The sequence below is a fragment of the Lissotriton helveticus genome, chromosome 11, assembly GCF_964261635.1.
Source record: "Lissotriton helveticus chromosome 11, aLisHel1.1, whole genome shotgun sequence".
NCBI classification, from domain to species: Eukaryota; Metazoa; Chordata; class Amphibia; order Caudata; family Salamandridae; genus Lissotriton; species Lissotriton helveticus.
In genome coordinates this window covers 359110328-359136430 of record NC_136072.1, presented here as the reverse complement: position 1 = coordinate 359136430, position 26103 = coordinate 359110328, and the positions used below count along the sequence as shown (strand labels likewise).

At 46.0% G+C, this 26103-nt stretch overlaps 1 protein-coding gene across 1 annotated transcript in view; it reads left to right on the top strand.

Moving 5' to 3' along the window:
* Positions 1-26103, top strand: part of TM4SF19 (transmembrane 4 L six family member 19) — a 296020-nt gene that overhangs the window by 116957 nt on the left and 152960 nt on the right. Inside the window, exon 3 of the mRNA XM_078667357.1 lies at positions 5487-5671. Coding sequence (XP_078523483.1) covers positions 5487-5671 — 185 coding nt within the window. The remainder of the gene's footprint in view (positions 1-5486; positions 5672-26103) is intronic.

The window sequence follows — 26103 nt, the reverse complement described above, 5'->3', positions numbered from 1 at the left end:
ACGGAGGCTTTACAGCTATGGCTCATTGATAGGCTGGATGATCTGGCCCCTAAGGGAGCCCCCCGGTCCACGGCGGCACGGCAATCTGCACCGTGGTTTACAGAGGCGCTTCGTGTGGCTCGTAGCCAATGCAAGGTGGCCGAGAGGGCCTGGCGCCTTCTGTATGATGGGGAGGCTAAACTCGCCTATAAGGCGGTGGTGAAGGCCTACCATCGGGATATCCTGGGAGCTAAGAGGGACTATTTGGCTAGGAGGATCGAGGCTTCTGCGAACTCCTGTAAGGAGATCTTCACTATTGTGAAGGAGTTCACGACCCCTAGCTCCCAATCGCCCCCTTTAGTCTCTTCGGATGCGTGGGCATGTGATCTTGCCGGTTTCTTTACTAATAAGATCAGGGCGATTCAGGCCTCCTTTGTGGAAGGACCGGAGGATGGAAGCGGCGTCACCGGGGCGGGCTGCGGACTTCCGCATACACCTGCGGCGGTGCTGTCTGATTTCCCTGCTGTATCCAGCGATGGGTCCAGGCAGCTGCTGGCCAATCTGAAATCTGGCTCGCCACTTGACCCCTGCCCCGCCAAATTCCTGGCTGGGATGGCGGCGGTGGTGAACCCGCTAGTCAATCCCATCCTCAATGCCTCCTTGAGGGAGGGGAGGGTCCCTAGCTCTTGGAAAAGAGCGATGGTGATCCCCTCCTAAAGAAACCGGGTCTCGACGCCGAGGTTCTGGCCAATTATAGGCCAATTTCACTTCTTCCGGCCCTCGCGAAGATCACGGAAAAACACGTCCACGGTGTCCTGTCGAGCTTTCTGGAAGCTAACAATCTGCTCCACCCATCTCAATCCGGTTTCCGCCCTAATTTTAGTACGGAAACTGCCTTGCTAGAAGTTACTGAGATCATCAGGGAGACTCTGGATGTCGGCGGGAGGGCCATGTTGGTCATGTTAGACCTATCGGCGGCCTTCGACACCGTCCCCCATAGGGCGCTCCTAGCGAGGCTTTACGACATCGGCCTTAGGGGGACGGCGCTCAGGTGGTTCACATCCTTCCTTGAAGGCCGCCGCCAGACGGTCTGGGTTTCCCAGAGCTCTGCCGAGATGCCACCACTGGGAGTTGGGGTTCCACAGGGTTCTGTGTTGAGCCCCACGCTGTTTAACATCTTTATGTCCCCTTTGGCGGCCTTGGTGGAAGCATATGGGGCCCAGATCGTCTCCTACGCCGACGACACGCAACTCCTCTTCACATGCGAGAAAGATCAGGAGTTTGATGGAGGGAGAATTCGGGACTGACTTGCTCTGGTCTTTGACTGGTTCCAACGGAGCAGTCTAAGGGCCAACTCAAGCAAGTCCGAGGTTCTATTCTTTGGTTGCGTAGCCGATCCGGAGTGGCAGCATTGGTGGCCGTCTGACATGAGCCCTCCTGCACAGTCTTCCTTGGTAGCAAAAAATCTGGGTGTCAAGCTAGACAACGAGCTGTCGCTGAGAACTCACATTCTGGGTCTGGCTGGCACCTGCTATGGAATTCTGAAAATGCTCCGCAAATTCCTGCCCCTGCTGTCTGAGGAGCACAGGCGGATTACTGTGCAGGCTCTCGTTGGCTCAAGGCTTGACTACGCCAATGCCCTTTTTCTCGGCCTCCCTAACTACCTAGTCCAGCGCCTACAGGTGGTACAGAATTCGGCCGCCCGGGCTATTTTTGGTCTGCGTAGACGAGCCCGAGCCTCCGGGCTGTTAGAGGCGCTACACTGGCTGCCCATCCGGAAGCGGATCCAGTTCAAGTCCCTGACCCTGATGCACAAAGCCCTGTATGGACCTGGGGCCGAATACCTGCGGCGGAGACTCGCCTTCTATCGACCAGTCCGCTCATTGCGTTCAGAATCCCTTTATAAAGCAGTGGTCCCGCGGGTGAGGAAGGCTCGCGCGGGAGGGCGCTCTTTCAGCTGCAAAGCTCCTCAGCTGTGGAATTTGCTCCCTCTCACGCTTCGCAGCACTGCCAATTTGTTCCAGTTCAGGAAGAGCCTGAAGACTTGGCTTTTTAATCTTTAGGCTGTTCTCACCGTTTTCTGTTTAGATCTTTTCTTATTCTTGCTGTGTTGTGTTATTTTTATCTTGAGTTGCAGTGGAAAGCGCCGGGACACTCTTTTCGAGTAGCCGTGCGCTATACAAAAGCGTTATAACATAACATAACATAACATGCTGGCTTGACAGGTCCAAATTAGAGGTCCAAAGGTAGTGTGCCTGTGGTTTGCGCTCCTCTGGTACTTGGCCACAGGAGTTATATCTTCACTGAACATGTGTGGCAGTGTGATTCTAGGGTGCTGAGTGGTGTATCACACACACAACACATCTTTAAACCCTCACACACACACTAAAATAAAAAATAGCCACAACCGAGGCAGTTTGTAATTTAACATGCCGCTTTAATAGGACAGTTCTATACGTCATCATATAAACATCACATAAGCAATATAAAGTCCGCACCTCAATAATACATCCCAAAACATCTTGCATTAGCCCACTTTTATTCTTCCTATTGCCCCAAACACCCCAAAAAACAAGTAACAACCTCAATCAACCAGTGTCAGTTAGCACACCAATGCTCTTAATTCTCACCTTCCCTAAATCCTTAATCCTACCCATCTAGCCGTCATCCAAGTACCTTTAATATCTGGACAACATCTTCTCCATCAGAGCGTCATAGCTGCTCAGTAACGTTCAAACACTTCGGAATACAGAATTGTGAGTTACCCCTCCCTCCAACCTGGAAAATCCTAACTAAGTGTTCCCTTTTCACTGGGTCCTAACCCCACCAACCTTAACAGTAATGCCACCTAAACTTCATAGCCAAGACCTCAACTTGACAAAGTCCGCTCTAAAGCCATAGGTTCTACCTCAAAAGCTTGTAATAGCCTTCTAAAGAACCAAAAGTTAATACGCCCATGACTTAGCTCTTACAAAGCCTCTGCATCTCCCTATTCAGGTTCATGTGAGCCTTCTCAATAGCACTTGGATTAATGTTCTCTGTCAAAATCTTTAGAAAAAATTTGTCTCTGACAAGAAAACTACCAGCCTGAACTGCTTTATCAGCAACAAGTATGCATTCACGACTTTCTTGAATGCTACTCCCAACCATTGCACCAAATCGTTTCTCCCAGATGGAGGACTAGTAGGTTGGGGGAACCCATGTCAGAGACCAGCTGTCAATAAAGGCAGCGCAAGCACCTAACTTAATGAAAAACATTCTCATCTAGAAGTCAGACCAAGCACATTTCCATCTCACAATGTGCCTTATCTCATTCATAGAAAATTCCAGGAAAACGCCTACCAAGACATATCAGTGGTTACCATTCTCCCAATGGGTGTTTCTGAACTGTTCGGCCAATACACCAAATAGCCTCACAGGTTTTCTTAAAAAGGCAGGCACTTAAGAAGCTACCATGTCACCTCCACCTTTATTGCAAAACACTTTCCCTTAAGAATGAATCTGGGCCTGCAGAAAAGCCCACCTGAATGCCAGTGGACAGAATGTACTCTCTTTATCATATTAAAGGAAACCTGCCTTCCTTACACAGTTGATCACAGTTGATCACTTTTATATTGGCTCAATCTCAAAGCCAAATTACATCTACACATTTATCCTCCCAGCGCGAAAGCCCTTCCCCCTTCTTAGTACCTATTAATTCAGAAACCATGAAAGCTGTCAAAAATAACCAAACCATAAAAAGCCTAAATAACAAACTCAAAATCCGAATAACAGTATACATTCAAAACTCCCAAATTCCCACAACAGTTTGAGTGACGGATTTTCTATTGTTGAGGAAAAATTGCGTTCCTAGCCTACCCTGCCAAAATCCTTTTGCACAGTTCACCTTCAGACTGGTCATACCCTCAAAATACTCTGTATAGGATGAATTGCCTGACAGTTTAACTGCAATTACTACCACTGTTAGATTATTTTCAATTAAACTTTTCATAATCCAAACCACATAATTTCTTCTATCCATCATTTGTGCCCTAGAAACAACCCTTCACTGTGCTCCACTAACCAAGAATTCTCGCCAGGCTTAAATTTAACTTCACAGGGCCAGTGAGTTTTCAGCTCTCGATCCTCTGCTTTTTAAGCCCTAATCTCCTTGGCATTCCGGTCTTTTCCAAGTCCACTCCCAGGGACCTCAACTATTTTAATATGGTTCTGGCAAATGTTTGACCCTAAAATTAATGGTATGTAAACTGTTCATCATGCAAAAAACACAGTTGATGGACAGAAACTGTTCATCATGAACATATGCAACCCTTCCAGCATTCTAACATTCTTAGCCTTTCGGCCATCAACAAGAACCACCACAGTTTAGTTACACACATTAAAGATAACATTTTTGCCCACCAAAACTAAAGTTACCAATAATGGAAAAAACTCCAAGACGGTAATGCTCCAATGCTCCTCACCTGCTTTAACCAGTGCTCCACCATCACTTCGCATACCATCATCTATCCCTGTACAGGAGAATATTATCAAATCTGGTAAAGGCCAGTTGTCAAATGAGCACACAACTCTCTATTCATGAATCTCTTTCTTCAACGTATACTGCCATACAACCACATTTTGTGATGCTCGTGCTAATTTCAAATTATCCCCCCACTTTTTTCCTCTATGACCTTGGTAATTAAGCCTGAAACTTTTTTTAAAACCCCATTCAAGTGTTTTAGCAATGTCCCTATCTAATAAAAAGCCAGTCATTTTGTCAGTTTCTGTACGTCAATTTATGTAAATGGCCTTTGCCACTGGTTTTGGTTGACCGCCCTAGTCCTGGCTTCCATTGCCCCCTTAAACAAAAAGAGAGAAACCTGTCAAATCAAGGGGGCAAGATCGCAAGGACAGAAAAACAACAGAACATGAGAACTAGTTAAAGTGCAGATTGTGCAAAAATGCAAACAAAACATGGATATACAAAAATGTGATATATTTATAAATTTGAATCGCAGAAAATCAATAAAACGTTCAAAACAAAGACAAATCATCCAAAATAAAATGACATAAATATTTCTCACCACACTATTCATCATACATCTGAGATCTTGCATTCATAAATAAAAATTCTTCAAAAATTGGAGGCAGCAGAAATGTACAAATTATGCTTGCCGACGCGTTTTGGTGGATTTACTCAATCACAACCACCTTCTTCAGAACAAATAAAAATATATTACTATCCATCACTTGAATACATACTTTAAACATTCAAAATGTCACACTTTTTTCTGAATATTATCTTGTGCCATTGCTAACCTCGCCTTTGGATTGTTTTTTTTCTAATTTGTCACTGTTGACAGTGTCCTATAACCAATCCAGTCCTTCCTCAGCTGCACTGATTATCATGCAACGCCTGACTCTGTCTAGAAATCGCAACCAGTCCCATCACTGCCATTGCTTGTTTGTGAATTTGTAATTGAGCTGAAAAATTCTGCTAGACCATCTATGTTTTTTTCTTCTAGATGTTCCTGTCCATGCTGTTTTCTGGGCTGGCACTGCTAGGATCGGCTATTAATTTTGGCATTGCCAGTGCAGGGCTGGTGATTGGGCCTTACTGCCTGCACTATGACCCATTATGCAATCAGACCCGGACCCTGATTTGGGGTTCTCCCTTCTCAGACAGTGAAAAGATGGCACTCCTCAGCAGGTATGAGAAAAAAATACCCTGCATGTTAGAGAATATGACCATGTTTCCATGCACAAGTGCTTGTGTGAGTGCACGCAGATAAGTGAGCCTGTAGTGTGTGCGTATATTTGTGGAAGAGTAACAAAAGTATGGGGGAGTTTGTAAGCATTGTATATTGGTGCTGAGTTTATCAAAAATGTATCTATATGAATGCCCCAGAATGTGACTGGATGTGTGCCGCTTTTTCATTTTTTCATTTGTGTCAATGTGTTAACTTGAGCGTGCACTGTAGAAAATATAAGTTGCATTCATGCATTTCAAATTTTAAGTCCCTATGGGGTATGTTTAAATTCCTTTTCTCTTGAGTTTCAAATTATTCAACCTATTCAGATCATAGTACTGCGGGCCCTATTGGTCCAACGTCTTTCCTGCAAGGCATTTTCTAGCAAGAGTGCTCAGTCCTCTGCTGAAACACTTTTTTAAGGCAGTGAGTCGGCAAATGTGTCCCGTATCACCTCCCAAGATTTATCATCTTTATTATTATTTTAACACATTGGATAGAAGGTTGAGAACGTGAATCAGAATGCACACTTGCGAGCTATGGCTACTGTACAGACCGACAAAGAAGCATTGTGTGCTGCCAGCTTACAGTCTTCTACAGGTGAGCTGTGTGACTTGAGAGGGCTTGTGGGAGCAGGAGCTGTGCCTTAACAGCAAGATAGGTAAAAAAAAAACAATCTCCTTGTGGCACTTTACTCTTTAGAACTTGGCTTTAATTTCTATAAGGGTACACAGAAACGGTTCTTCTCCTTCTTCTCGAATAAGGGTCCGCAGGGGTTGGTTCTTTTTAGGTCTCGGCCTAGCGTACACTGCGCAGCAGTGTCGCGCAGCCGAGATTTTATGTTTACAGTATGGGGGGCTTGAACACGCCCCTCTTCTCCATTGGCTGGCTTCCTAAATGGAGGCCAGCCATTTGAGGAGAGGGGCGTCACTCAGTTCAAGATGGGATTTGGGGGTGTGTTTTTCGTGTTCTTTCTCTCCCTGACGTCATCGTAACAAAGGACGCCCCTCATCACGCTGCCTGCACGCTCAAGTCGGCTCTCTGATTGCTGTTCCTTATTAACCAATCAGAGGTCCGCCTGGCGCGTGCAGGCAGCGTGATGAGGGGCGTGCTTTGTTATGATCTATTCTTGATTCGCTTGTTCGCCTGTGGGGGCAGATGCACGTTCAGCCAGACTCCGCTGACTCCCGCTCGAGGTGTGCTCCGCTGCAGGTCTGACCCTGCTCCGGTGCCATTCTCCATACAGGTGGTGGGGGAGGCAGGAGTCCGGAAAAGCCCCAGGGAGGAGACGCCGTTGAAGAGAGCCTGCAAGCAGATGGTGGCCCGCTGCCCACGTTTGCCTGGCACAGATAGGCACGCAGGTAAACTCGCAACACGCTCCGTGGCTTCAGAGGTTGGGAAGCATGAGAACCTCTGTGTGAACTGAGGCCGAGAAAAGAACAGAGGCGGCGGGCGGTACGGTCGGGCCCTGTGCCTGGCAGTGGGAACCTGTGCCCACATATAGACTTGGGCGCTGCGTGGGGCCAGCAATAACAGTGAGGGGCATCTGTGGACTGGTGCACGCCGCTCTGGTAACGTGCTGGCTGCGAGGTGGCGGACGGCTGTGCTGCTCTGGTGCGTAAGCTGCTTGTAACATCGCTGCTATCGGGGCTGAAGATCTGAGAACTGCCGGCACTGCGTTGGGGGGGTGGTGCATGGGTGGAGGCCGGATTTACCCAGTGGAAATGGGCTGTGAGACAGCGAGCAGGGGAGCGGCCCAGGGGCCAGGAGTGCCAGGGCAGGCCAGGGCTGGAGTGCACTCAGGCAGGCAGAGCGGGGTCGTGGCCGTCTTAGGGCACCCCAGGCTCGGGCTCTTTTATTGTGCATGGCACGTGCGACTAACTGACGAGCTTCCCTGTTTTCTGAAGACCCACATTATAGGGACCACCTGGGCAGAGGGCACGCTGTTGTGCCCAGGGTATTCCGGAGCAGCAAACAACTGGTGACGAAGGCTCGCAGTGAATGCACGTTCCATCTGCGGCTTCTAGGGACCCCTGGCCTGGACCCATAGAAGGGGTGTCGGCATCTGAAGCACTGTGACCCAGTGATGACCCTGGATCAGTGGGCACAATAAAGATCCTGAGTGGAGGCCCTAGGTGCTGCCTGATCTTGGTGACACCCTGCAGACCTTACAGGGACGCCTCCTGAATTGGGTCATGTGGCTTCCAAGGGCCGATTTCTATTTTGCTCGCTCCTCATAGGTGAACCCCCAGCCAATTACCAACTAAGCCATTTCCGTTTTCGTGAGTGTAGTATTGTATTTTGATGTTCCCGGTTTTCATGCCTCCGTTCCCTGCTTGTGCCTCTGTTCCCTGCTTGTGATTCGCTTTTCGTGCCTCTGTTCCCTGCTCGTGCCTCTGTTCCCTGCTTGTGCCTCCGTTCCCTGCTTGTGTCTCTGTTCTCTGCTCGTGTCTGTGTTCCCTGCTTGTGCCTCTGTTTCCTGCTCGTGCCTCTGTTCCCTGCTTGTGATCTGGTTTTCGTGCCTCTGTTCTCTGCTTATGATCCGGTTTTTGTGCCTCTGTTCCCTGTTCGTGCCTCTGTTCCCTGCTTGTGCCTCTGTTCCCTGTTTGTGCCTCTGTTTCGTGTTTGTGCCTCTGTTCCCTGCTTGTGCCTCTGTTCCCTGCTTGTGCCTCTGTTCCCTGCTCGTGTCTCTGTTCCCTGCTTGTGCCTCTGTTCCCTGCTCGTGCCTCTGTTCCCTGCTTGTGATACGGTTTTCGTGCCTCTGTTCTCTGCTTGTGATACGGTTTTCGTGCCTCTGTTCATTGTTCGTGCCTCTGTTCCCTGCTCGTGCCTCTGTTCCCTGCTCGTGCCTCTGTTCCCTGCTTGTGCCTCTGTTCCCTGCTTGTGATCTGGTTTTTGTGCCTCTGTTCCCTGCTTGTGCCTCTGTTCCCTGCTTGAGATCCGGTTTTTCGTGCCTCTGTTCCCTGCTTGTGATCCGGTTTTTTGTGCCTCTGTTCCCTAGGGCGTTACTGGGCAGAGAGCTGTGTGTGTGTGTGGCTCTGTGTGTGTGTGGCTCTGTGTGTGTGTGGCTCTGTGTGTGGCTCTGTCTGTCTGTGTGTGGCTCTGTCTGTGTGTGTGTGTCTCTGTCTGTGTGTGTGTGGCTCTGTCTGTGTGTGTGGCTCTGTGTGTGTGTGGCTCTGTGTGTGTGTTTGTGGCTCTCTGTGTGTTTGTCTGTGTGTGTGGGTGGCTCTGTCTGTGTGTGTGGCTCTGTCTGTGTGTGTGTGTGGCTGGTGTGTGTGTGTGTGGCTCTGTGTGTGTTTGGCTCTGTCTGTGTGTGTGGCTCTGTGTGTGTGTGTGGCTCTGTGTGTGTGTTTGTGGCTCTCTGTGTGTGTGCCTCTGTGTGTGTGTGTGTGTGGCTGTGTGTGTGCGTGTGTGTGTGTGTGTGTGGCTCTGTGTGTGTGTGTGTGTGTGTGTGTGTCTCTGTCTGTGTGTGTGTGGCTGTGTGTGTGTGGCTCTGTCTGTCTGTGTGTGGCTGTGTGTATGTGGCTCTGCGTGTGTGTGGCTCTGTCTGTGTGTGTGTGTGGCTCTGTGTGTGTGTGGCTCTGTCTGTGTGTGTGTGGCTCTGTGTATGTGTGTGTGTGTGGCTCTTTGTGTGTGTGTGTGTGTCTCTGTATGTGTGTGTCTCTGTGTGTGTGTGTCTCTCTGTGTGTGTGTGGCTCTGTCTGTGTGTGTGTGGCTGTGTGTGTGTGGCTCTGTCTGTCTGTGTGTGGCTGTGTGTGTGTGGCTCTGTGTGTGTGTGTGTGTGGCTCTGTCTCTGTGTGTGTGTGGCTCTGTGTGTGCGTGGCTCTGTCTGTGTGTGTGTGTGGCTCTGTCTGTGTGTGTGTGTGGCTCTGTGTGTGCGTGGCTCTGTCTGTGTGTGTGTGGCTCTCTGTGTTTGTGTGTGCGGCTCTGTGTGTGTGTGTGTGGCTCTGTGTGTGTGCGTGTGTGTGGCTCTGTGTGTGTGTGTGTCTGTGTGTGTGTGTGTGTGTGTGTCTCTGTGTCCGCTAATACTCTCTACTACTCTCTAATGTTCACCTATTGCCATTGTAAATGACAATACCATTTATTTCTGTTTAAAAAAAAAGAAAAATATGCCATTTGCAACGCCAATAGCTCTAACTTTAACAAAGCCGAGACCATTGCATTTTAAATGCTTGTTGATTTTCTCTGTCAGGGATGACCCTCAGGGAAAGAAGAGAATGACCTTATGAGGATTATGTCCTATTGTTTGGAGAGTTGTAGGGAATTTGGGGTTGAAGGGAGGTTTACAAAACACCGGTTCGAACTACCACCAGTGTCGCACTATATGCGACGGTTGCCCGCCTGGCTTCCCTGTTGCAGAGCTATACCGGCACCCTCCTGTATGCAGCGCTATTGGTTGTCCCATCCTTTCTTAACAGGAGAGGTGTTATAGCCCCCAGCAAAACTACTGAAACGAGCACGTAGCTCAGATAGCCACGCTCTAGGGCCAGCTCGTAGTGCCGAATGGGGTCCGGCTCCCTTCATGGCTATGCGGTGCTGAAGTTCGGTCCGTAGGGGGTCTCCCGCCAGTTTTCTCATCGGTTCTCGGGGATTTCTCTGGCTGGCGATCCGTTTTCGCAGCTCTTCTGGGCGTTGCTCTCGGAGTACTTCTTCAGTTTCCAGTCATTGCCCACGCCAGTGAGGAACAGGCCGCCTATCAAGGTGGTTGCGGTCTCTGTTGGGCTCCTGATTGGTTCTCGTGTCTAGGCCACATGGGTTGCTCGTGCATCCAGGAAAGGCTTTTCATTAAAGGTCCAGTGTTGGTCTTGCATGCTCGCGTTGGGTGAGGACTGAAAATAGAGAAGAGGAGACACGTAAGAGGGGAATAGATCGTCAGTCATAGGACTTCCAGGTACGTAGTGACACACCCCTTCCCAAGACTGATTCCGATCGGGGAGCAGAGGACAACAGGAAAGGAAGTCCACATCCCCGTTATCGACCCCCTTACGATGCTTCACCTCAAAAGAAAAGGGTTGAAGGGACAAAAAACCAACTCAAAACTCGAGTATTGTTCCCCTTGTTTTAGCTCAACCATTACAGGGGAGCATGGTCCGTGCACAAGATAAAACAGGAGCCCTCCAGTTAGCAACGCAATTTATCGACCACCCACTTAATGGTGAGACACTCTTTCTCGATCACTGGGTATCTCTGTTCATAAGGAAACAGCTTGCGACTGATGAATACTACAGGGTTTTTGATACCGTTGGCAGACACCAGTGAGAGAACGGCACCTAACCCATGATCCAAGGCATCCATCTGTAGAAAGATTGGTTCAGAAAAATTGGGCGATGCTAGGATGGGACTGGAGGTGATGGCGTTTTTCAGGTCTTACAAGGCATGCATGGCCTGGGATGAGGGGTTTAGGAGGTCTTTTGGTTTCACCTGCTTCTTCAAAAGATCTGTCAGTTGTGTTGCTATTTCCGAATATCTGGGGATAAATCGTCGATATTAACCCAGTAGATCCAGGAAAGCCCTGACCTCTCTTTTGGTAGTTGGAAAGGGGGTATCAAAGATAACTTTGATCTTTTCTTGTTGTTGTTCAATAAGCCCATTCCCTTGGAGGTAACCCAGATACCTGACCTTCTGGAAGCCCACCCAGGATATTTTTGAGTTCACGTGCAGGCCTGCTGTTTTAAGGGCCTGAAAGACCCTCTGACAATGGGATAGATGATCGTCCCATATGCGGCTATAAATCACAATGTCATCCAGATAGGCGGATGAATAGGCTTGATGTCCGTGGAGTACCCTATTCATGAGCAATGTTCCCTCTAATTTTTTTCCTATGTGTGCGGCAGTGGAGGGTCTCTGTGCGCTGCAATCATGGCTATGTGCGCCAGGAACCAAACCGCGCGTGTCTGCGGCGCCAAATGGCACTCAAAACGTTTACTTTAAAAAGTGAAAAGATGGTGCATTTTCAATCAATCAATCAATCAATCAAGCATTTATAGAGCGCGCTACTCACCCATGGGGGTCTCAAGGCGCTGGAAGGGGAAGGGGGGGCTGCTACTGTTCGAGAGCCCGCTGCTGCTACTGCTCGAAGAGCCAGGTCTTGAGGTGTTTCCTGAAGGTGAGATGGTCCTGGGTTGTTCGTAGGTGCGTGGGGAGGGAGTTCCATGTCTTTGCTGCTAGGTAGGAGAATGATCTTCCTCCGGTGGTGGTTCTGCGAATACGTGGGACGGTGGCGAGGGCGAGGTTGGAGGAGCGGTGTTGGCATGTGGGGGTGTAGAACAAGAGGTGGCTGTTGAGGTATTTGGGTCCTATGTCGTGGAGTGCTTTGTGTGCGTGGGTGAGGAGGCTGAACGTGATCCTCTTGTTGACGGGAGCCAGTGCAGGTTTCTCAGGTGGGTGGATATGTGGCTGTGGCGGGGGATGTCGAGGATGAGTCGTGCGGAGGCGTTTTGTAATCGTTGTAGTCGGTTCTGAAGTTTGGCGGTGGTTCCTGCGTACAGGGCGTTTCCGTAGTCCAGTCAGCTAGTGACTAGGGCCTGGGTGACAGCCTTTCTGGTTTCGGTAGGGATCCGTCTGAAGATCTTTCGGAGCATGCGTAGGGTGTTGAAGCAGGAGGACGAGACGGCGTTGACTTGCTTGGTCATCGTGAGGGATGTGTCCAGGATGAAGCCCAGGTTGCGTGCGTGGTCCGCTGGTGTCGGGGCGGAGCCTAGTGCTGTGGGCCACCAGGAGTCGTCCCAGACAGAGGGCAATTGTCCGAGGATGAGGACCTCCGTTTTGTCTGAGTTCAGCTTCAGACGGCTGAGTCTCATCCATTCTGTGACATCTTTCATTCCTTTCTGGAGGTTGGTTTTGGTGGTTGTTGGGTCTTTGATGAGGGAGAGTGTCAGCTGGGTGTCGTCGGCGTAGGAGATGATGTTGATGTTGTGTTTGCGTGCAATGGCGGCGAGGGGGCTCATGTAGATGTTGAAGAGGGTTGGGCTTAGCGAGGTGCCCTGGGGTACACTGCAGATGATCCTGGTGGCCTCTGATCGGAAGGAAGGGAGGCGAACTCTCTGGGTTCTGTCGGAGACGAACGAGGTGATCCAGTCCAGGGCCTTTCCTTGGATCCCGGTGTCGGAGAGGCGGGTTATTAGGGTGCGGTGGCAGACTGTATCGAAGGCTGCCAAAAGGTCCAGGAGGATGAGGGCGGTTGTTTCTCCATTGTCCATCATGGTCCTGATGTCGTCGGTGGCTGAGATGAGGGCAGTCTCGGTGCTGTGGTTGGCTCGGAATCCGGACTGAGACGGGTCGAGCAGGTTGTGAGCCTCGAGGAAAGCCGTCAGCTGTTTGTTGACGGTCTTCTCAATGACTTTGGCCGGAAAGGGAAGAAAAGAGATGGGGCGGAAGTTCTTGAGGTCTCTGGGGTCCGCCGTGGGTTTCTTCAGAAGGGCGTTGATTTCTGCGTGTTTCCAGCTCTCGGGGAAGGCGGCTGACGTGAACGAGCTGTTTATGACGTTCCGGAGATGGGGTGCGATGATGGTGTCGGCTTTGTTATAGATATGATGGGTGCAAGGGTCGGAGGGGGAGCCGGAGTGGATGGAGTTCATGACTCTGGTGGTGTCTTCAGTGCTGATAGGGGTCCAAACGCTGAGAGTGGAGGTGGGGGTCGCTGGTTTGGTAGCTGTAGGCGGGGTCTGGGGCCCAAAGATGTCGTGTATATCTGCGATCTTGCAGTGGAAGAACGTGGCGAGGGAGTTGCAGAGTTCTTGTGATGGTGTGACGTCGTTGTTGCTGGCGCTGGGGTTGGAGAGCTCTTTGACGATGCTGAAGAGCTCCTTGCTGTTACGGGTATTGTTGTCTAGTCGCTCTTTGAATGATGTCCTTTAGGTGGTTCTGATAAGCTGGTGGTGCTCGCGGGTGGCGTTCTTGAGGCGTGTCATGTTCTCTGCAGTTTGTTAGTGGCGCCAGGTTTTTTCAAGGGTTCAACAGGATTTCTTGGATTCTTTGAGAGCGTCTGTGGACCATGGCGTTTTTCTGTTGCCGGTAAGAACTGGGGGGTTCTTCAGTGGTGCGAGGTCGTCGACGCAGTTGGTGATTCACTGTGCAAGGTTGCGGGCTGCGTCGTTGGCGTCGGTGGTGTTGGCTGGCGAGTTCCGGCTTAGTGATGAGCGCAGTTGGTCTGTGGTGATTTTGCTCCAGCATCTGCGGGGGATCTGTTGTGTGCGGTGGTGGGATGTGTTCTTTTTGAAGGTGAAGTAGATACATCTGTGGTCGGTCCAGTGTAGTTCTGTGGAGTGGCTGAAGGAGATGTGGTTGCTGGCGGTGAATATGGAGTCGAGCGTGTGGCCGGCGAGGTGGGTGGGTGTGTCAACCAGTTGTTTGAGTCCGAGGTTGGCCAGGTTGTCGAGCAGGGTGGTGGTGTTGTTGTCGCTGTTTTTCTCCAGGTGGAAGTTCAGGTCTCCTAGGAGAATGTATTCTGGTGAGGCTAGGGCGTGCGGGCTGATGAAGTCGACGATGGTTTCGCTGAATTGTGTGCGTGGTCCCGGGGGTCTGTAGATGAGGGTTTCTCTGAGGGTGGTCTTGGGGTTGGTGTGGATCTGGAAGTGTAGGTGTTCGGCGGCGAGGAGCGTGCCTTCGGTGGCGGTTGTGATGTCGATGCTGTTCTTGTGGACGATGGCGATTCCTCCTCCGGTTTGGTTTACGCGGTCCTTCCGGGTGATCTTGTAGCCGTCCGGGATGGCTGTGGCGATGTCGGGGGCCGAGGAGGCATTCATCCAGGTTTCCGTGAGGAAGGTGACGTCTGGTGCTGTTGTGTCGAGGAGGTCCCACAGTTCTATGGCGTGCTTGTGGACGGAGCGGGTGTTGAGGAGGATGCATTTGAGGTGGTTGTTGTTGTTGTTGCTGGGTTTGGAGGGTGTTGGGCGGGTTCGGAGGCATGTGAATTTGCAGGCTTGGCAGGTGAAGGGTCTGTGGGTGCGCTTCGGGGTGGCTCGGTAGCAGGCGGGTGGATGCTTGATGTTGAGTGCGTGGAGGGCCGTGGAGTCGTATCTCAGTCCCGTCCTCTGGGTCTGGTGGGGGCCAGGGTTTCTGGTGATGGGCGCGATCAAGGCGCGGATGGGCGCAGACGGGCTTGTCTTAGGCGCGCCTTCTGTGTGCAAGCGGCGCGCCCGCTGCCCGCGTCCGCTGTGCGGCCATGCGGCGGCCTCCATAAGTGGGAGAAGGGAGGAGGGATCAGCTGGGAGGCGGGAGGTCAGGACAGCCAATGGGCACGGGGGGCGGGCCGCACCGGAGTCAGCAGCAGGAAAACGGGGGAGCAGCGGAACGAAGGTGAGAAGGGAACCAGGGGCGACAGGCACACGGGGTACAGAAATAAAAGGGAAGCAGGCACTGGCACACGGGGGTACAGAAGTGAAGAGGTGGCAGCAGACATGCAGGGAGGGTCTCCCAGGAGGGGACCCGGGCGGAGCAAGGCGGGGGGCCGGCGCAGGTCAGCCGAGGCAGCAGAGCAGGCGGCTGGCACGGAGGAGGAGGTCACAGGCAAAGGCCCAGGTGGCGCTGCAGCGGTAGGGAAGCGACCTACCCGGAGGTACAGAGCCACAGTAGGGGTCTTAAGGGCAGTTTGCAAATTTATTGTCTTGCCTGTATTTTCATTGTTGTGTCTGTGACTGCTGTCTGTCTTCCCCGCTGCCTGTACGTGGTCCGTGCCCCTTTTTCTTCCCTCTGTTCCCCTCGCTGTCCCCGTGCTCTCTCTGCTCGGTCTTTCCTTCTGTACCCCTCGCTGCCGGTGTCCCTGCCCAGTTTTCCCTTCTGTTCCCCTTGCTGCCCCCGTGCCTCTCTGCCCATTCTGCCTTTTGTTCTTAGCTGCCCCTATATTTCTGTATTCTGCCTCTGTGCCATTAGTTTATTGTGCCCGTCTGCCCTCTGTGCCACTCGTTTTTGTGCCCCTTTTGCCTTCTGTTCCACTCGTTTTTCCCTAGTTTTTTGTGCCTTTCTGTCCTCTGTTCCACTCGTTTTTTGTGCCTTTCTGCCCTCTGTTCCACTCATTTTCCCCTTGTTTTTTGTGCCTTTCTGCCCTCTGTTCCACTCGTTTTTCCCTCATTTTTTGTGCCCTTCTGCCCTCTGTTCCACTCGTTTTTCGTGCCTTTCTGCCCTCTGTTCCACTCGTTTTTTGTGCGTTTCTGTCCTGTGTTCCACTCGTTTTTCCCTTGTTTTTTGTGCCCTTCTGCCCTCTGTTCCACTCATTTTTTGTGCCTTTCTGCCCCCTGTTCCACTTGTTTTTTTGCCTTTCTGTCCTCTGTGTGTAAGTATGAATGGCCCGGAATCGCTAGATTACCAGGACTCTAGTGTGCACTACTAAATGAAATTTTCCACTTAGACATTATTCAAAGCCTTTATCATTGTTGTATTCAAATGTATTCACAAAGTATACATGGTATTCATACATACATTTTCAATATCGAAAGGTCAAAACAATATATCAACTGTATAATCTTTACAAGACAATTTTTCAAAACCCAATGCATTTCGGGGTTGAAACCCCTTCGTCGGGGGTCTAAAGAAAGGAAAAAAGGAAACTTCATTACTAATGATGCCTTCTTAGTTATTACATTGCTTAATTGCTTAGAGTTTCTAGGTTGCTTACCACTAATTAGAGGTCAGTCGTTTCAATATCGAACCGCTTGTACCATTGTACTAAGGGTGATCTAAATTAAAAATTAACAAAATTAGAGGGAAGTTCTCTTGATTTTAAAGGTAAAACATTTTAGTGCCACTGGCCTATAGAAAATGTAATGCTGCGTGACTGAAAGAAGTGAGAATGTTACCTGTATCATATTTGTAGGTAATCTGTAAAGCAAGATATTTGAAATACGTGAAAATTTGACTGAAGCTCTGAGCATGATTGCTCAAACTTAATATTGTTAAGTACCATACTCTTCCCCTTCAAGTTTGCGCCCAGGCGATGGGCATTGAAATAAGACAAAATAGCTCACCTATAAATCTTGGTTAGAGTTGCTTATTTGGCGAATCTAGAAAAGACCAAGCAGTGAAATAAATGGGTATTTGCTTGAGATATAAGTTCCGAATTTACGAAGGACCTCAGTCCTTGCTTTAGTTGAAAATTTACCTGCGAGCCTTCTTAAAGTTGTCGGCGGTCTCGCGTGTGTTAGTCACGTCCAACACACTAGGAAAAAAATGGAGGGGAACCGAGATGAGTAAAAAATATATCAACTAAAACGGAACAAACACGTGAAACTGCCAGCGTTTTCTTTCGTTTTCCCTTACCAGTTGTACTGAAAGTCCTTCCAGCAACTGTGTGCCCGACTCGATTTCCCAGAAACAGGTGTTTCCCTCAAGCGGTTGTTCAAATGCCTCGCACGCTATCTCAGCTCTTTAATGTGTTCATTCACGAAGATACTATGGTGGTAATAGATGAGGGACTATTCGTATCATGGCGAAAAACGGCCGCCATTATTAAAGAGGTAAATACTACCTTTTGAGTTGGCAGTGAAATAAGATAGTATTCTGTGTAAATAACCAATAAATTGATGTCTCCAGTATTCGCGTCCATACTGAGTTTCAAAGCAAAGTCTAATCCGAAATAAGGTTGCCCAAATTACTATCGCACTATCTCCGTTTTTTAGTATGTTCACTCGTTGTGGTGACATGGTGGTAACACACCTAGAACTATTCACGTCATGTTAAACACGATTGCCATAATTAAAGAAGAAAACTAGTTCGTTAATAATTGCGGGTTATACGCTGAGAAGTGGAAAATAAAAGATTCGAAATTTAAATCTCTCTAGTTTGAGGTGAATGGGGACCTTATGGATTATTTTCTAATACAGCATGGAAAGCTCGTTCATTAATATATCAAACATTGCAATGAAATGAACAGTGGAGAATTGATCCTTGAAACATATACAAAAACACAAAATATAACATTCTGGCCAGTATATATTACTTTCGTGCTCTGCCTATTTACATTCTACAATATTACCTTCTACAATTTATCTGAAACAAGGTTCGCTGTAGCGCTTCTTTGAACTATTCCTGCATGTTGAATATGTGTGTGCCACCGTGTTATTGGAAGCCCTTAAGGTTCAGTTATTTTTTAGCATGAATAGTCTTATTTGTTCTCAAAGAAAACATGCCATTTCGATCTTATCATTGAGACCATTCGGGACCATTGTCTGCATTTTACGAATCCAAAAAGTTTCTCGTTGAAGTAGAATTTTTGCATTATCCATGCCTAGACGTTGAGGTACAAGTTCTATTATTTGAAATCGCAGTTGAGCGATTGTATGTCTCATCTCAATCCAATGCTTTGCAAGCGGAGAAGTGATATTTTTTATTTCTGATGCGACTTTTGTGCTCAGAGAGTCGTGTTTTTAATTTACGATCAGTCTTCCCGATGTAAAGTAGTCCACAAGGACATTTTATTGAATACACTACGTGCTCTGAATTACAATTAGCTGAATGTCTTAGCTGAATTCCTTCTCCTGTGCGTGGGTGCAGTAACGTATTTCCTGTTATGACATTATTGCAGTTCTTGCACTTGAAACATCTCATGGTTCCTTTGTAAATTCCTGGGTGCAGACTCTCTGCTTCACCTTCTTTGTGTTTGCTTAAAAGTTCTTTTAAGTTACGGGATCTTTTGTACGCGAACAGCGGCTTATGAATGAATATTGTCCCGAAATCTTTTTCAGCTTGATTTATTTCCCATCTTTTTTGTATGATTCTTTTTATTTCCCTTGATGCTGTAGAGAACTTTGAAACGAAAACCATTCGTTTATTCGCGACCTTCTCTTTCTTTTGTAGCAATACTGATCTTGGTATTGTCTTGATTTTGTCGATTCGTGCTTCCAACAGTTTTATGGGGTACCCCCTATCTAGATAACGTTGTTTTTGGTGATCCATACTCTTCGCACATTGATCATCATCAGTTGATATTCTCTTAATTCTCATAAATTGAGATATAGGAAGATTATTTATCAAATTTGGTGGATGAAAGCTTCCATGCAATAGTGCTGTGTTTTTATCTGTGGTTTTTCTATGCAGTTTGGTTTGAATTGTGTTTCCTGATATTTCCACCATGACATCAAGGAATGGTATGGATGTGTTGCTCATCTGGCTTGTAAACTGTATCCTTGGGTCTACGAGATTCAAGCTTTTGATATTCTGTTGAAGCTCTACGGCAGATTTTTTCCTGATGATTATGATGTCATCAATGTAGCGTTTGTAGTATATGATTCCTTCCTTCCAAGTGCTGTCCTGTAGAATGTAATCAAATTCAAACTTGGCCATGAATATATTTGCATATATACATGCTCCGGGAAAACCCATGGCTGTGCCACTGAGCTGAATGTAGAATTCTTGTTGCCATGTGAAGTAGCTGTTGATCAAACAGAATTCCAAAAGTTGCATTATTAAGTATTGAGTTTCCATTGGTTTGTCTGTTGCGAGCAAAGCCCACTCCATCGCTTCCAGTCCCAGTCGGTGAGGTATTGATGTGTATAATGATACGACATCTATTGTACACAATATCAAATCCATGTCATCTTGTAACTCAATTGCTGCTATGCTTCGCAAAAAATCAGATGTATCCTCCAAATATGTCGGCCATTCGTGGATGAAAGCTTGCATGTGCGTGTCTATGAAGATGCCTATGTTTTCAAAAATTGACGAACAACCAGACACAATAGGTCTGAATGGGGGGTTACACAAGTCTTTGTGCACTTTAGGCAAAAAGTAAATTCTGGGTCTTCTCGGAAATAGTTGTCTCAAATATCTCTTGGTATGGTTATTTATCCAATTTAGCTCCTCTGCTTTGTTTAGAATTTCATCCAAAGTCTGTGCAATTTCCAATGTTGGATCTTGTTTAAGTTTGGCGTATGTTTTGTCGTCGTGTATATGTTCATTGCCTTTTTGGATGTAAAACGTCGAGTCCATAATTACCAGACCTCCACTCTTATCTGCCTTTTGGATGACAATTGTTTTGTTTTTAGCCAAGGCTTATATGGCGCTATGCTCTGCTCGTGTCAAATTCTTTAAGTTGCTTCTGTATTGGATTTTATTCATATCCGCTTTGACTAGAGTTTCAAATGTGTCCAAGCTCTTATGCGACACCGGAGCCATAAAGTTACTTCTAGGCTTAAATTGCTCAGTGGTATTATCCAGTGTTGTGACTGGGCTCAAGATGGTGAAGAAATATTTTAATCGCAATGTTCGCATGAATTTAAAGAAAGCCACTTCAGTTTCAAGTTCATTGGTGTAGTACGTACTTACAAATGAAGGTCCTTTGTTTAGTAATTTCTCTTCGAATTTAGATAGAGGATAGTTGGAGATGTTTATAACTAAGTTCTGTTCTGACTGCGCAAACCCGTCTTCTTGGCCAGCTCTTTCTCCTTTTCCTTTGCCTTTTCCTCTTCGCGTCTTTTGTCGCCAGGTTGTGACGACTCCTGATCTGGAGGTTTGTGTTGGAGCGGACCCTTCTCTAAAAAAGGATCAAGTGGTGATGTGGGTGTCAAGTCCACCGTTGATTTTTTCTGCGATTCCTTTGTATGAGCCTGTTGTTGATTTAAGGGTTGTCTTGAGGTACTCGCTTCACTGTCTGAAACCACACTCTCTTGTGATGATGTTGCTTGTTGTTTCTTACCGGTGTAGCGTCTGTTGGCATGTACCTCGGCCCAAGTGTATGCTTCATTTAATTTATAATCAATTGTATCGCGTTTAAACTTGCGTAATTTTGTCTCCTGCAGTTCTTTTCCATATTTGTCCAGTTTTATCTCTATGTCCTCTAGGAATTTGCTCCATGGCTCTTCCTCCATTTTGGCGGATAATTCCTTCTTTACATTGAATATCTCCTCTTCCAAATCTCTGATTGTTTTGGCTAATTCTTCAACCAATAGAAGGATCAGATCCAAAGAGCATTTATTTAGTATTTCGAACCATTTGTTCATGAATTGTGGGTTATTGTTCAGTCTGTATAACATTGGCCGTATGGCAAGTCTGAGGCCTCTCGGGATTCGTTTAACTCGGTGGTACTGAATAAGTGTTGATGCATGCAATCGTTGATTCAATTCTCGTTTTGATAAATACTCAAGTTGTTTCAATTGTTGTACTACAGATCCTCCTTTGGCATCAAAAGTTTTGGTTTCCTTAATAAGTTTGTAGATTTGAGCTGCTTCATCTTGTGTGTAAACCTTGGTATTTGCTCGATTATCGGTAATTGCTGCAATTGTATCAAATGACATCTTGGCGGTGGTGCAAATAACCCGTGTTTGCAGTAGGGTATCAACTAATGAATAGATGTGGGTATTGCACTCTGCTTAAATAAAACTTAAATGCTTGATCGGTATGTGTGCAGCACTAGATCAGTGCCTGCTAACTGTGGTAATAAGTATGAATGGCCTGGAATCGCTAGATTACCAGGACTCTAGTGTGCACTACTAAATGGAATTTTCCACTTAGACATTATTCAAAGCCTTTATCATTATTGTATTCAAATGTATTCACAAAGTATACATGGTATTCATACATACATTTTCAATATCGAAAGGTCAAAACATTATATCAACTGTATAATCTTTACAAGACAATTTTTCAAAACCCAATGCATTTCGGGGTTGAAACCCCTTCGTCGGGGGTCTAAAGAAAGGAAAAAAGGAAACTTCATTACTAATGATGCCTTCTTAGTTATTACATTGCTTAATTGCTTAGAGTTTCTAGGTTGCTTACCACTAATTAGAGGTCAGTCGTTTCAATATCAAACCGCTTGTACCATTGTACTAAGGGTGATCTAAATTAAAAATTAACAAAATTAGAGGGAAGTTCTCTTGATTTTAAAGGTAAAAAATTTTAGTGCCACTGGCCTATAGAAAATTTAATGCTGCGTGACTGAAAGAAGTGAGAATGTTACCTGTATCATATTTGTAGGTAATCTGTAAAGCAAGATATTTGAAATACGTGAAAATTTGACTGAAGCTCTGAGCATGATTGCTCATACTTAATATTGTTAAGTACCATACTCTTCCCCTTCAAGTTTGCGCCCAGGCGATGGGCATTGAAATAAGACAAAATAGCTCACCTATAAATCTTGGTTAGAGTTGCTTATTTGGCGAATCTAGAAAAGACCAAGCAGTGAAATAAATGGGTATTTGCTTGAGATATAAGTTCCGAATTTACGAAGGACCTCAGTCCTTGCTTTAGTTGAAAATTTACCTGCGAGCCTTCTTAAAGTTGTCGGCGGTCTCGCGTGTGTTAGTCACGTCCAACACACTAGGAAAAAAATGGAGGGGAACCGAGATGAGTAAAAAATATATCAACTAAAACGGAACAAACACGTGAAACTGCCAGCGTTTTCTTTCGTTTTCCCTTACCAGTTGTACTGAAAGTCCTTCCAGCAACTGTGTGCCCGACTCGATTGCCCAGAAACAGGTGTTTCCCTCAAGCGGTTTGCCAAAGCCTCGCACGCTATCTCAGCTCTTTAATGTGTTCATTCATGAAGGTACTATGGTGGTAATAGATGAGGGACTATTCGTATCATGGCGAAAAACGGCCGCCATTATTAAAGAGGTAAATACTACCTTTTGAGTTGGCAGTGAAATAAGATAGTATTCTGTGTAAATAACCAATAAATTGATGTCTCCAGTATTCGCGTCCATACTGAGTTTCAAAGCAAAGTCTAATCCGAAATAAGGTTGCCCAAATTACTATCGCACTATCTCCGTTTTTTAGTATGTTCACTCGTTGTGGTGACATGGTGGTAACACACCTAGAACTATTCACGTCATGTTAAACACGATTGCCATTATTAAAGAAGAAAACTAGTTCGTTAATAATTGCGGGTTATACGCTGAGAAGTGGAAAATAAAAGATTCGAAATTTAAATCTCTCTAGTTTGAGGTGAATGGGGACCTTATGGATTATTTTCTAATATAGCATGGAAAGCTCGTTCATTAATATATCAAACATTGCAATGAAATGAACAGTGGAGAATTGATCCTTGAAACATATACAAAAACACAAAATATAACATTCTGGCCAGTATATATTACTTTCGTGCTCTGCCTATTTACATTCTACAATATTACCTTCTACAATTTATCTGAAACAAGGTTCGCTGTAGCGCTTCTTTGAACTATTCCTGCATGTTGAATATGTGTGTGCCACCGTGTTATTGGAAGCCCTTAAGGTTCAGTTATTTTTTAGCATGAATAGTCTTATTTGTTCTCAAAGAAAACATGCCATTTCGATCTTATCATTGAGACCATTCGGGACCATTGTCTGCATTTTACGAATCCAAAATGTTTCTCGTTGAAGTAGAATTTTTGCATTATCCATGCCTAGACGTTGAGGAACAAGTTCTATTATTTGAAATCGCAGTTGAGCGATTGTATGTCTCATCTCAATCCAATGCTTTGCAAGCGGAGAAGTGATATTTTTATTTCTGATGCGACTTTTGTGCTCAGAGAGTCGTGTTTTTAATTTACGATCAGTCTTCCCGATGTAAAGTAGTCCACAAGGACATTTTATTGAATACACTACGTGCTCTGAATTACAATTAGCTGAATTCCTTCTCCTGTGCGTGGGTGCAGTAACGTATTTCCTGTTATGACATTATTGCAGTTCTTGCAATTGAAACATCTCATGGTTCCTTTGTAAATTCCTGGGTGCAGACTCTCTGCTTCACCTTCTTTGTGTTTGCTTAAAAGTTCTTTTAAGTTACGGGATCTTTTGTACGCGAACAGCGGCTTATGAATGAATATTGTCCCGAAATCTTTTTCAGCTTGAATTATTTCCCATCTTTTTTGTATGATTCTTTTTATTTCCCTTGATGCTGTAGAGAACTTTGAAACGAAAACAATTCGTTTATTCGCGACCTTCTCTTTCTTTTGTAGCAATACTGATCTTGGTATTGTCTTGATTTTGTCGATTTGTGCTTCCAACAGTTTTATGGGGTACCCCCTATCTAGATAACGTTGTTTTTGGTGATCCATACTCTTCGCACATTGATCATCATCAGTTGATATTCTCTTAATTCTCATAAATTGAGATATAGGAAGATTATTTATCAAATTTGGTGGATGAAAGCTTCCATGCAATAGTGCTGTGTTTTTATCTGTGGTTTTTCTATGCAGTTTGGTTTGAATTGTGTTTCCTGATATTTCCACCATGACATCAAGGAATGGTATGGATGTGTTGCTCATCTGGCTTGTAAACTGTATCCTTGGGTCTACGAGATTCAAGCTTTTGATATTCTGTTGAAGCTCTACGGCAGATTTTTTCCAGATGATTATGATGTCATCAATGTAGCATTTGTAGTATATGATTCCTTCCTTCCAAGTGCTGTCCTGTAGAATGTAATCAAATTCAAACTTGGCCATGAATATATTTGCATATATACATGCTCCGGGAAAACCCATGGCTGTGCCACTGAGCTGAATGTAGAATTCTTGTTGCCATGTGAAGTAGCTGTTGATCAAACAGAATTCCAAAAGTTGCATTATTAAGTATTGAGTTTCCATTGGTTTGTCTGTTGCGAGCAAAGCCCACTCCATCGCTTCCAGTCCCAGTCGGTGAGGTATTGATGTGTATAATGATACGACATCTATTGTACACAATATCAAATCCATGTCATCTTGTAACTCAATTGCTGCTATGCTTCGCAAAAAATCAGATGTATCCTCCAAATATGTCGGCCATTCGTGGATGAAAGCTTGCATGTGCGTGTCTATGAAGATGCCTATGTTTTCAAAAATTGACGAACAACCAGACACAATAGGTCTGAATGGGGGGTTACACAAGTCTTTGTGCACTTTAGGCAAAAAGTAAATTCTGGGTCTTCTCGGAAATAGTTGTCTCAAATATCTCTTGGTATGGTTATTTATCCAATTTAGCTCCTCTGCTTTGTTTAGAATTTCATCCAAAGTCTGTGCAATTTCCAATGTTGGATCTTGTTTAAGTTTGGCGTATGTTTTGTCGTCGTGTATATGTTCATTGCCTTTTTGGATGAAAAACGTCGAGTCCATAATTACCAGACCTCCACCCTTAGCTGCCCTTTGGATGACAATTGTTTTGTTTTTAGCCAAGGCACATATGGCGCTATGCTCTGCTCGTGTCAAATTCTTTAAGTTGCTTCTGTATTGGATTTTATTCATATCCGCTTTGACTAGAGTTTCAAATGTGTCCAAGCTCTTATGCGACACCGGAGCCATAAAGTTACTTCTAGGCTTAAATTGCTCAGTGGTATTATCCAGTGTTGTGACTGGGCTCAAGATGGTGAAGAAATATTTTAATCGCAATGTTCGCATGAATTTAAAGAAAGCCACTTCAGTTTCAAGTTCATTGGTGTAGTACGTACTTACAAATGAAGGTCCTTTGTTTAGTAATTTCTCTTCGAATTTAGATAGAGGATAGTTGGAGATGTTTATAACTAAGTTCTGTTCTGACTGCGCAAACCCGTCTTCTTGGCCAGCTCTTTCTCCTTTTCCTTTGCCTTTTCCTCTTCGCGTCTTTTGTCGCCAGGTTGTGACGACTCCTGATCTGGAGGTTTGTGTTGGAGCGGACCCTTCTCTAAAAAAGGATCAAGTGGTGATGTGGGTGTCAAGTCCACCGTTGATTTTTTCTGCGATTCCTTTGTATGAGCCTGTTGTTGATTTAAGGGTTGTCTTGAGGTACTCGCTTCACTGTCTGAAACCACACTCTCTTGTGATGATGTTGCTTGTTGTTTCTTACCGGTGTAGCGTCTGTTGGCATATACCTCGGCCCAAGTGTATGCTTCATTTAATTTATAATCAATTGTATCGCGTTTAAACTTGCGTAATTTTGTCTCCTGCAGTTCTTTTCCATATTTGTCCAGTTTTATCTCTATGTCCTCTAGGAATTTGCTCCATGGCTCTTCCTCCATTTTGGCGGATAATTCCTTCTATACATTGAATATTTCCTCTTCCAAATCTCTGATTGTTTTGGCTAATTCTTCAACCAATAGAAGGATCAGATCCAAAGAGCATTTATTTAGTATTTCGAACCATTTGTTCATGAATTGTGGGTTATTGTTCAGTCTGTATAACATTGGCCGTATGGCAAGTCTGAGGCCTCTCGGGATTCGTTTAACTCGGTGGTACTGAATAAGTGTTGATGCATGCAATCGTTGATTCAATTCTCGTTTTGATAAATACTCAAGTTGTTTCAATTGTTGTACTACAGATCCTCCTTTGGCATCAAAAGTTTTGGTTTCCTTAATAAGTTTGTAGATTTGAGCTGCTTCATCTTGTGTGTAAACCTTGGTATTTGCTCGATTATCGGTAATTGCTGCAATTGTATCAAATGACATCTTGGCGGTGGTGCAAATAACCCGTGTTTGCAGTAGGGTATCAACTAATGAATAGATGTGGGTATTGCACTCTGCTTAAATAAAACT